The sequence below is a fragment of the Rhopalosiphum maidis genome, chromosome 2, assembly GCF_003676215.2.
Source record: "Rhopalosiphum maidis isolate BTI-1 chromosome 2, ASM367621v3, whole genome shotgun sequence".
NCBI classification, from domain to species: domain Eukaryota; kingdom Metazoa; phylum Arthropoda; class Insecta; order Hemiptera; family Aphididae; genus Rhopalosiphum; species Rhopalosiphum maidis.
The window spans coordinates 46,410,714-46,424,316 of NC_040878.1; the positions used below are offsets into that span (position 1 = coordinate 46,410,714).

Here is a 13,603-nt window from a genome sequence, read left to right on the forward strand (position 1 = left end):
CGACGTTTGGAAAACTCTATAGTATGAGTATATAATAATAATAATAATAACGTAGGTATGTTTAATAATATAATATAATAGAGCGGTATTTACCACAGTCGCGCTTATATTACCTTCGTACAAACCGCGACATCGTGGCTAGGCAATTCGCGATCTGAACATATTTTTTAGGTTTTTGATCTCGCGAATACCCCGAATATATCGTCGTATAATATATATGCGCGTAGAACACTGGGGACCGGAAATTTCCGTCGCTTTCACTATCATCACTATATATTATACATATTATGTATTATTATTTATTGTTACTATTATTATCATTATATGTTGTTTTATGTCATCGGCACATATATCCGATTTTTGTCAAATATAATATTTAAATTTACGTATGCGTGGCAATCGTTTTCGTGCGCGTCGTTTGTCCGATCGAACGTTTCACGAGCTGCTGTTGGAAGGGAATATATTATTAGTGTATATGCATGAGTATAGATATATACATAGGTAACGTACGAGATTAAACTTTGGAGTTTAACGTTCCGAAACGGTCGATTCGGGCGATTAGATGTTAAAAATAAACGTGCGAAATACACCGCGTATTACATATATGCATATAGAGATAGACATTATATATATATACATACATATATTCATATACCACATTTACCTAGCTACCGCGTTCGACGTTTTCTATTGTGATAAGTCTGTTCATTTGTAAATGGAAAATATTGTAATGGAACATTTTCTGACGTTTTTCGTTTTTTGTATAAATCTCCAAGTATAATAATAATCGTGTGCACGCTGTATATATATATATGCATCTATTTACGATTTTTTTTTGTTTCTAATTTAATTTGAATATTAACGAAGAAATAAAACGTAACTTTCCACGGAGAAATCATTTACTTATTAATTACGATGACGCTGAAAAAGGAAAAATCCATTTGAATTACTCATGCATAAACATATTTCAGTCGGAGAGAGGTATACTGAATACACATGCACTATACACTTTACGCGTATATATATGGAACGTGGGTTTCTTGTGCGTTGAGAAACGATTTTATAGTGTACGTATATACCAAAATATATATATATATGTATGTATGTATGTATATTTTATAGAGAGAGAAGGAAACGGTTCCATAAATCTTCAGACAATGTTCGAAAATTGTACACGTTTACGAAATTTGTTTACTTGGAACTAGCATTATATTACTTATATATATGTTTAAAAAGAATTGGATTAACGAGACACGCACAAACGGCCTTTGAAACAGAAATTATTACACCCGCGGCCGTTACACAAACGAAGTGACTTGTTGTTGATAAAAATCAATTCGGAACAAGGTCGAGACACACAGCAATACTTACTGTTGCAACGGGCATCGTAATTTTCTAAGGAGTGCTTTTGGCGCAGAATGCGAATTTAACTAAATAATATATACACACAAACACAGGCACATAATATGTATTATACATATATATATATATATATATATTTATATTGTGCTGACTTGCAGTGTATTAGTGCTTGTATATATAAATATAAATATGAAATATAATAAATACATTGTACATACTTGAATACTATAGTACTAGACGGAAATACGAATTTTATAGCGATAACGTTTTAATTGTTACTTAATTTGTGCCGGGCGATTAGAACTCCGCGCCTTACCATGCATACGCACGCAACACAGAGAACACACAACTATAATTTTATTATTATTACCTACTGTTATAAATTTATAATATTATACATTTATAATAACATTATGATATGATATATTATTTGGCCCGTTTCGTGATAATATAATGTGCTTTTCGTGTTTCAGATGTACCGACGGTTTCATGGGACAGAGATGTGAGTTCAAAAATTTGGACGGCTCGTATACGAGTAAGTAGTATAATATGTATGATATTACACGTATATTATGTGTCTTATATACACACATTCATCTATCATTATATTATACTATTATTATATGATACCGAGTTACAGAGAACTCTGGTGTGTATATAATGCGTCGTATATAAAAATTAAAAAAACATACATACACATATATGCATACAAAGCGGTTTGATGGACTAAACCCCAATCCCCACGTCATATTATACGTAGATATATATACATGATGTATATAATATGCGCGAGTGGTTGATGGACGTCGTTATTTTTACAAACGGGATTTTTTCCTCCGAAAATAATTACTGCTCGGTAGCGGCGGAGATGACAATAAAAATCTGTGTACGAGTAAATCAACACGCAAAGCCTACCGATTTACATTTTTTTTTCTTTTTATTATTACGACCGCGATTTTGGGCGCCGTCCAAGAAAAGACGGCGGTTTATTAAAACCGTCGAGTACACCACTCAAACGGTGCACACAATCATCTGTGCGCTATTTCCAAATTGTAAAACGAACGAACAAGAAAAAAAAAGAAGAAAAATAAACTAAAAACCAAAAACAATAAAAACCGATGTCGTGTTACTTGGGTGGCCGAGAGGGGTGGGGACCTGCGCAGCGTATAATATAGCTTTTGACGAAATCGATTGATTGCCGTCCGCCGCGATCTCTTATTACCGCCGCTGCTACAATATATTAAACGAAACAACAAATCCGTCGGCAGCGCGAAGGCGGTGGTAAAGGTGGTGGTGGAGGAGGAGGACGAGGAGGTTACATTGTGTGAGTTATTTTTTTATTTTTATTTTTTGAAGGCGACCCGACCGTCGTCTCTCCGCGACCTCGTCGTCTCCGTCGCTACAGCCGCCGTCATTCGAGTTTGCCACATTTCGATTTGATTTAATATTATTATTATTATTTTAACGATGTATACTACTGCTCGCGCGCCATCACGTCGAGACGATGACGAAAATTCACCGACGAGGCGAGAGAGACTTGACCGTACAAACTGCATCGGACGCATGAATGGGCCGTGGGGACACTGGTGCGCGCACACACATACACACATACACAAAATCACGTGTGTAATAATAATGTAGATTTATACTTGCGTTAGCATATACATGTACGTGTGTGTGCGCGCACTTATATAACATTGTGTGTAGACTTATATGTGCGCACAGGTGTAGGGGGAGGCAAAGAAGAAACGAGACCGCATACCAAACCCGCGCTCAGTCCGGCATACTAATGATTTACCTACTATAGGTATGCGCCATCATCCCTCCTCCGTTGCAGCGCCCGTCGCGTTATTAAAATAATAATAATAAAAAAGAAAACGACACCGCTCGATTACACATGTATAGGTATATATGCTATATATACATAAATAGTAAACGATATTACTAGGTCCATTATGAAAATAACGATAAGATAATAAAAGCGTACAAAGTAAACGCATACTTATTATAATAATAGCCAATAGGCATGTATAAATATATATACATATAGTGTGTTACACGACGGTAAAGTTTGACCTAAACTATTGTTGCTATGTAGGTATACATGTGTATGTGTGTGTTTAAAATATGTCTTATGCTATTATATCTACGTACAGGTATTATAATAGTGGTCGTTCGTGTTTTTAACTATTTCGATTTTTGACTTTCTACAGCTGCCCGGCGACAAGTGATGCTCGAATCGGCCAGCATAGCATCGGGAGTCAGCGTGGCGGTACTATTGGTGTTCATAATCTGCACCACGTTTTACGTCAGGTCCAAGAGACAGCGGAAACTCAAGTTGAACGCAGCCGACGTCTCGTAAGTTAGCCAGCTGTAGAGTTGTCACAGCATTATGCTCATTATCATCCATACAAACATATATATAATAGTATCATCTAAATACGTATGTTTTTTTTATCTTGTTTACAGAATGGTAGACGGCAACTGGACGGATGCGGAAAAGCGGCCGTTTTCGTATCGTCCGAAGCACACGATCATCACAATTCCTCTAAAGACAGTTATCACAGTGAGTGTATATTAAACACATACTTACATTCATACATAAGTATAATACTAAATACTAGCTCGGTATTCTATTGGACAAAAACGGATTATATTTTTTACGAATAAAACCCACGCGTTTATTTTATTTTTCGGTTTTAATCATTTAGGTCGACGATCGTCGACGATTATTGTTGCTGCACTCGTGAATACGTAATAATTTAAATGCCGCCGCATCTCGTTTAATTAAAAAAAAAAAAAAAAGAAGAAGGAAACTAATAATAATGATAATAATACACTCTGTGCGCCTTAAAGCCAACATATACTCACACAACCACCACCGTATAGTTTGTCCAAATATGGTACAGGCGGGTATGCTAAGCAGCACGGAACACACACATATTACATGTATATAGAGGAGTCGGATGCGAATTTGATCTATACGTTAATATATGGTTTTTTACGATCTTTTTATATACTAGTCGTCGGCGTTCTATTCTTTACGAAGAAAGAAAATATATACGGCGGCAGCGGCGGCGCGTATAAAACATATACTCATTGAAACCTTTTTTTATAACGTCGGGAGGGAAAGAAAACATCGTGTGCGTATATATTATCATTGTTATTATAACTATATTGTATCCTCTACCGTGGTAATTTAAGTACAAATCGTGGGCGAAATCATTGTAATTGAGACGTGAGGTTGGTTATAATATATTATGTTAATGTCCGAGTTATATATAAAAAAAAAAATAAAAAAAAATAGACGCGCGTTATTATAAACTTACTACTACGACAGTATAATATGAGAAACAATATTGTTAAAATATATTGTATAGGTACTTAAAATAAAAATAAGATTTTTAACGAATTACGTTTTTTTTTCTCGCAGGAACAGTCGACGCGATCCTCCGGCGATAGCCGCCGCTCGGACGAGAGTTCGCGACAAGAACCTTTGATCGTATGAGACGACTGCTAATTCCAAAGTTATTATATTCAGCACGATCCGTGCGGACGACAGATGACGATTTTTTTTCACATGGAGATCAATATTTTGTGTCAGCGTGACGCCGCGGATATACCACCACTACATATGGCACAACAGTCAGTCAGCAGCTAGACACACAAATTACAACGCAAACACACAATATCAATGTCACGCCCCGACGACGTCAAAGAGCCACGTTAAGGGTTTTAAACACGACGCGCGCAAAATTTGGAGTTAAGAAATACAAAATCGAATGTAATAAAATTTAAAAAAAATTGTTTTTAAACGGATTTTTGCAACTTTAGTGTATCGTGTACGATGATATGTCGTGATCGTCGCCGTGGTATATAATCGATGACACTAATTGACATAATTCAACTAGTTTTGTTGTACATTTTTGATTATATTAATTTTTACCATCGTCGTCATCGATCCCTCTGGCGTGATGTCACTATCGCGTTTTTTTCATTTACCCGTTGTTTTGTTCCAAATATTATTAACGCAAATACGTGCCGCTATAATAGGAAACGCACTCGAAATTGATCATGTTATAGTGTTTTATATTGTATAAAATCGTAATTTTCGTGACATTTTTAACCTCAAACGTATATATTAATATATAAAAAAAATCGTCTGAGCCAATATATATATATATATATAATTTATAGGTACATATATGCATATATTATATATAATATATATAATATAGGTAGTGATTTGTGTTTTGATTTCGATATCAACGAAAAACAAAACAAGTCCGCGTGACAAGACTTTAACTAGTTGTCTCCATAATGGCCCACAATCTCCACATATGTCTGTAAATGTATGTATATGTGTATATATATATACATATATAAATAAATGTATATGTATACATATTTATATATATATATATAATTCTGCGAACCTATCTCTATGTGTATCTCCATCATAATATATATATATAGATATTATTTTTTTTTTTTATAATTTTTAGAATCATTGTTTTAAACTGTTTTGTTTTTTTCCTCCTCCCATCTTATTATTATTAATAGTGGGTTACCATTTTTTCCCCAATGCTTAATAATGCATAAAAAAAAATTATAACTAAAAAACCAATTGTATTTTGAAAACGAGGAATTGTGAATATTTTTTAAAAAAAACAAAATGTCTTTTCGATTTATATATAAAAAAAAATTGTGTAAAGTGGTAAACTTGAAATTTATGCGTTTTTATATTTTATATTATTATAGTTATTTATTTATTATTATTTTTAATGTAAATTATTGCTGTTATTCTCTGTTGAAAAAGTAGATTTGTATTATTGTTTCTTCGAGCACACCTACTACCAGTTTGTTGTTATCAAATTAAGCTTACTGCTCTGTGCCCCCCCCTCGTCCCTCCAGTCAGTGTGTAGTTGTATTTATGTGTATAATGAATTTTAGATACGCTAAAATAAAAATCCTTTTTTGCAGTATAGTATATCATACATATATATATATATATATGTATATAAATATATACATGAATAATTTTATTATAACTGTTGTAAAAAAAAGTTTTTACAAAAACAAAAAAAAACAGAGAAATCTACCAGTTCCTAATTTTTTTATTGTAATAATTTAATATTAATAATAACAATGGTAAAAAAAATGCTATAGTAAATTTACGATATTTTTTAGTTATTGTAAATAAAAATAAACTCAAAATATATACCAAACACTTTTTTTTACTATATATATTTGTATGATGTATATTATTATAGTGTTTACACTGTATACATCCAAGCGTGAGACAGTGGGTGCTGGGTAGGCGTTTTCAATAAATTATTCAACGTATTTGTTATATGTATAAAACAAATATTTTTTCGTAAGACTTCGCGGCTGGCGACTGGCCGATTCTTTTGACATATATTTTATTTGAACTATTATTCATTTCCTACTCGCAAATGTCTTTCCCGTGCGACTTGAAAATACAAAAGTTCAAATCGAATAAAAAAAAACTTATTATTATTCGAGGTTTCCGTCGGCAGGGGTGTCAGTTGCATGTTGTTTGGGTGGCATTTTCATCCACATCGGTGCTCTTTATACTTAACGATTTGTTATTAAAATGGTATACTTTTTTCTAACACGAAAATAATAACTTTTTGAGGTCTTTAGACTTTATTGATAATAAAAGTGATAATTTTTGAATTTTAATTATAATTAGCGATATGTATAGGTACATAATGTATTGATAATTTGAAGTACTTTAATATTAAGCATCTTAAATCTTTTTCTGATTTTCCATTTGTTTAATCATTTCGATAGAAATACTATAAATTATCTAAACGCATTATGTATATTCCTGACCGTTTTTATTTGAATTAGAAATAAGATGACGATTAGATTTTAAAAGTTGTATTGTTGTATTTGAAAATACTTATTTTATGATTGAGTGGTTAAATGGCTGTTGGTGACTTTTTTGTATTAAAAGTAAATTTATGAAATTAATCCTTTTCATCGGGTTATCTTGCACTGTTTGGAAGCGTTTTAAGATAGTAAGAAACATTATGATGTGATACTTGAACATAAACTTAATCAACCACGAATGATAAATCTTTATTTTATGATGTTTCGCGCCGCTGCAATTTCATCATCATATGTATTTAACTACGATACTATGAATGCTATTGTTACAATAAAGCTATTATTATTAAAAAAAAAAAAAAAACCATATTATCGTATATCCAATAATTCAGATTTCCAACTGTCGTACATTCCACAACCCAGTGATGATGTAGCGAAAAATATATTATTACTGTTGTATTAGTATATCTATTACCTACCCCTCATTTGGAGGGCAGAACAAATATTAAAAATAAATAAACAACACTATATAAGTACGTTAATATTATGTCATAATTTAGGTTATAAAACAATCCGTAAACTTTTTTAAATTGTAAGTATATGTTAAACAAACATTTTTTTGTAATTATTTTTGAATGTGTAATTTGTCAAAATACAATGGGTATATGGAAAATGATTGACTTCGGGATCATGCACCACATAGCCCTCTGCAATTCAGGTTGACATATTCGATACTATATGTGTTTACAATCAGTGGTGAATTCAGTACACACAGATAAATCCAATATCCATGTATATGTGGACTAAGAATTTAAAGTTATTTTATTAAATTGACTATTAATATTCTAGTTATTTCAGTTTTCTTTGCACACTATAACGATATACACCTTTAGAATTCAATCATGTCACGCGCGATGGTGGAAACATTTATATCAGACTTAAGAGACGCACTCTTAAAGTCAATTTAAACCAATATTGGATATTGGTATTTCTAATACTGTTTTAGATTTAAAAAAATGTGTACAGTTTGATAAAACTGCGGTTTACATCATTGCCTTTGCCGAATTTCGCCCATTCTCTTCTATGCGGATTAAGCCTACTCGAGGACATCAGACATCACAACTAAGAAATACACCACATTCAACAATACTTCATCTAAAATAGACATATAGATTGGTGCGCTATTGTCATTTAACGAGTAAAGGTAGTGAGGAAATATGAAATATTTTAATGAAATACACTATAATAATCTACAGCATACACCAAACAATGTTTTAGTACTCGTAATGATAATGAATTTTATGATTTTTACTATGAAATGAATACCGAATACGAAATATCGGATGGTTAATTATTAAGTTAATAGAAACCGTGACGTCAAAATATTATAACATGATATCTTAACTAAATAAATTGATACTATTTGTATTATTCGGTAAATTATTTTTACACACCCACTCACATATTATGTGGTTCAAATCTCAAATGTACTATTTTAAGTACGTGAGCGTAAGTACTGGGCGCTGCTATAATATTGTAAAGTTGTCAAAGTCCAAAATGAACGGATCAAATATAAAGTAAAATAAAAATTCTTGAACAATGGACTATAATATTTAGTTGGTCATTATCGTTAGACAATCATTATATTATGTGTACTTATAAATAGATATCATATTATATACTAAGAAGATATTTTATACTATCTGTCCTGTGGGGATAAGCTTTTTTTTTTAAACATGAAGTTCCTCTTTTTTACAGTAATTATTTAGTTGATAATTTTAACGACTAATGTTTGTGATAATTACAAGTTCACCATAATGAGTTTGGAAGATATGGGTAATGACTAGTAATTTATATTAATTAATAACATTTATAATTTGTAATAATGACTCAAATATAATGAATATTATATCAATATTACATTTTTTTTTAATTTTAGTATGCCCATAGTTAAGGACTATTATCCTTAAAATAAACATTTTAATAACTAAATAATCTAATCATAAAATTATCCATATAATGTAGGTAGTTTACAGTAAAAATAGGACCCTCCCCCTCGTTAGAAATATAAAATTTTGTATCGCCAAAGGACACTCTTTAAGCAATATAAAAATGTAAAAAGTTTTAAAATATGATCTTAACGTTTATTTAAAAATTCCAAAAATCAGAATTTTAAGGAATTTTAATTTAAAAGAATAAATAGGGGTGAGTATGCTTGACGAATCATACTATATATATATATAAAATTATACAGGTGATTTCGATAATTTAGAGGCTATCGACCGCCGTTGGTTGTTTTTGTACCCACGTAGATACGTCCGTGCGGAATCGGACTCACGTGATTTTTGAGAACCGCGGTCGCGCGCCCGTTTCGCCGCCGTCAAAACTCTATTGCCGGTAATCGCGTGTTAACCTTCAGCGCGCGTGTTCGCTATAATAAATTGGCGCACGTACATGGGCAGGCACTATAATATAATATAGACTATATATATATATATAATAATACAATACTGGCTGGCAGGTATATTATGTGTGTGTGTGTGTGTGTATTAAAGAGCTGGTTAGGCGTACCTCGCCCTGCAATACCTATAAATACCTATATAATATTACGATCCCGTGCGGGCAATATACAAGAAACGATTTTTACGACTAAACGAAAGTGAACGGCCGGGCGCACGTTTGCGCGGTGTTCGACGTCATATTATATGTATATTATATCTATATGGGTGTACAGAAAACACGTGTAAAATAAAAATAAAAATAATGTGAAAAGCGTACATGATAGACGCGCGTGAATGTAGTGATTATTATATTATGTTTGGTCACATTTTATCGGCTCGCAATTTTACTAATCCGGGACTAGGGTTCGGGTAAGGTTACCAGCTACTATTATGTGATCGGGTGTAATTATGTCGCGCCATCAACGCGTATTTTTCGCTGTAGTCTCGCAATACATTAGTGTTAGGTGTTGATGGAGCAATTATAAGGTCATGCTTAAATTAAAAACAAAAAATAAAAATAAAAAACCTTTGTTATATCGATCATTGTAGGTATATTTAAATTACTAGCAGATAACTTAAAGTATTCTGCTTATTGTTTGCAGCTCAATCTCCCTCTCTATTATATTATAACAGTGGGATATTTTGCATTTCAGTTTTAGGAGGTGCATAGATTCGACGGTTTCAATTGATATTTTCGACGATTCGTATTAACATTTCACGAATAATTATCATAACAAAACCCAAAAAGTCGTAGAACATAAAAAAATGTGTCTGTTACTCGACTGATCCCGTCTGTTGAAAATTCAAACTTTCTTGTTTGCAAGGTGGTGGTTTTGCAGCTATGCAAAGGAATTCCATAATACGACTATTACCTTCACGGTGCTAACATCTACAATCTCTTATTTATAAAAATATGTACCTATTGTAAATATTAGTTATTACTAATGCATTGTATTATTTCTGGTTTTTACCACAATGAGTTTTTCGCGTCGTTTATGTGTCAACGTGAAAAATTAGCGTACACATAATTTTTAGTACATTATATACATATAGGTATAATGTATACTATATTATGATTATAATAAATCGACCCGCAGTTAATTATACGTCGTACGCTTTGCGTGTTTAAAAATGAATGGTTCATTAAAATATGAAACAGCACATCGTAATGACAACGTACCTACCTATACCTATATACACGTCGTATATATAATATAAACCTAATATACAGTATATTATAATATTAAACCGCGACGACCGTCGTTAAATTTCAAACGATTTGTTTCCGCGAGTCGTAATTCGTTGTAAATAATGCACATAACACATAATACAGTGTATACTATACGTGCAATGTGCATACATACACTTAAATACATTATTATTATTATTATTATTATTATTATTATGTGCGTATATTGTAAACACATCAAATGTACACGTATACTATTGTCACCGTGATATTCCGAGTCGTCGCAGCGTATATCTATACGAATAGGAGGGTATCTGGTAACGTGTATGACTGCTGCAGTACCTAATATAAAATGTATACCTACACACGCTGTTTATTAATTTTTTTTATGAGCGCATATTGCACGTGTACGCCTATATATGCGTATTATACCTGAGTAAATATAATATACGCGAGTTTAATGGGACGTAAAATAAAGAAAAAAACGACCTGTAATAATAATAAAAAAAAATAAATAAACCGGCAGAAAAAAATGTATGTCGACTTTGGTAAAACGCAGGTATGACAATATTGCGCAAAAACGACGACGTCAGAATACATACGCACTGTACCTATACAGATATTATAATAATATTATATAGGTACTCGGAGTGCTCGAAACTCGTATTGTACCTAAATATATACATGACATTGCGCGAATTGACGTTTTTTTAGTTTTTATCCCGTATTATACGTATATATGCATTTATAATATATGCAGCCATCATATTTATAGGGCACAGAAGCACGCCGTATGTATACCTATTTATTTTAAAGATGTCTATATATTTTTTCGAGCAGATATTATGTCTATATAATATGAACGTTAATAACAATTTATAAATTACGACGTGTTATTATGTGATGTGCACGTGGAAAGTTCGGAGCTCCTATCGATCTGCATTCTGAGAAATTTCCCTTGATTGACGAGTGTATTAGAAATGATTTTATATTTGAGAGTACATAATATGAATAGTTATACAATAGATATATTATGATGTGTATAGTTATTATACTATACGTTTAAATATTAGCGTACATTATGTGTATGTACTATTGTACCTACTATGTGCATATATTACACGAAACATGTGTGATACAGTTACAAACGATAAATACCTGACGTACTTAATACACCGATGGTCTATATTGAAATATTTTGTCTAGGTGAAGTGTAGGTATTATATTACTTCCCACGTATGATTCCGAACTCGGCCATCTTGCGTTACCAACATTCAAAATATTTCAAACTACAACGACAATAATATTTTTCATTGTCTTTCAATTCTCATGGTTTTATCTCAAATGAAATTAAATATATTGTTAAATATTATAGTTACATTTTTGAAGAAACAAAAATAAATTGTTCACAGAAAAATTCTTAATTTAATACTTGTGCAAACGATGTTTGAAATTTGTACATTTGTACGTATATATATTTGTCTAGGATATTCTGATACATTTTATTGGATTAATCTTATAAAAAAATATATGAATTGAATAGATGATATTAGACTGTTTATATAGAACATAATAATATTTTTAAATTATTCTTTTGTATCGGTAAGGAGCAGATAACAAAATTTTATTTTCTTACGTATTATCCGCATATGGTATTCACATACTTATTTTGCAATAAAATGATTAAGTAGTTATTGATCTTATATCATTGTATAGATATGATAAAATTTATTTCGGTTTTTTTATTCACTTGCCTCATAAAGAACAATGTTTAATAATTGTGCAATGCCATATTATTTAATTTTTTATTACATAATTTATTTAATCTACTTCTGATGACACTTTAATAATATAATACTATCTGTTATCAAAATTAATATTAATGTATATTTTAAAATTTTTAATAGTATAATAATTATAGTGAGACGGCGTTACGGATAGACTATTCTGGTACACATGTGTCATAAAGGAGTAAGTATTATAGTAAGGCGAAAGTAGTAAATAATATATTCTTATATTATTTTGCAGTTTATTACTGTCTTACGATTGAATCCGTTAACGTTACTAATGGAATAATCAGCGTAGTACCTATTAATATTTTATGGCAACATTAATTTCAATTAGGTATAATTTTGTTTATATAATAAATTATAATTTTTAAAACAGTTTTATTAAAATATAAGCAACGTTCATCCATTGTTTTATCATAAAAAAACAGCTACTAACTCCACATCCTAATTGGTCACACTTCTAATTTTTAATGATAAAAAATGAGCATTCTTTTACAATTTAATACATTGATGTATTAAATTTTAAAAGATTATATATTTGAAATATGCATAGCCTGGCATAGTCTTCATAATAATATTACAAACGTATTCAGTATTGTATTTATACTAGTGATTACCCAGGAATCAAGATAGTTTTATACACATCCCGTTTTCATACCGTTTTTATACTTGAATATATGATATATTGTTATAAATATAATTGAATGATGAATAATATAATAAATTTATTATTTAACATTTTAACCCTTATTAATTTTTTTAAATTATGATACTATAGATTATTTTTTAATCATTCTTACTCGTATTAACAGTAAAAAAGCGTATAACCATAATTTTTATCTATGCCTCCAAGGAACCTATGAAATAAATATATACCATATACCAATATTATTTCCCTATATATA

The 13,603-nt window shown here is 31.1% G+C and overlaps 1 protein-coding gene across 2 annotated transcripts in view; it reads left to right on the forward strand.

The window, feature by feature from the left end:
* Nucleotides 1-6,023, forward strand: part of LOC113551904 (pro-neuregulin-3, membrane-bound isoform-like) — a 60,344-nt gene extending 54,321 nt beyond the window's left edge. For both annotated transcript variants that reach the window (XM_026954473.1, XM_026954474.1), the window contains exons 4-7: nucleotides 1,836-1,897; nucleotides 3,576-3,720; nucleotides 3,832-3,928; nucleotides 4,796-6,023. In XM_026954473.1, coding sequence (XP_026810274.1) covers nucleotides 1,836-1,897; nucleotides 3,576-3,720; nucleotides 3,832-3,928; nucleotides 4,796-4,870 — 379 coding nt within the window. In that variant the 3' untranslated portion in view covers nucleotides 4,871-6,023. The remainder of the gene's footprint in view (nucleotides 1-1,835; nucleotides 1,898-3,575; nucleotides 3,721-3,831; nucleotides 3,929-4,795) is intronic.
* Nucleotides 6,024-13,603: the final 7,580 nt, after the last annotated feature.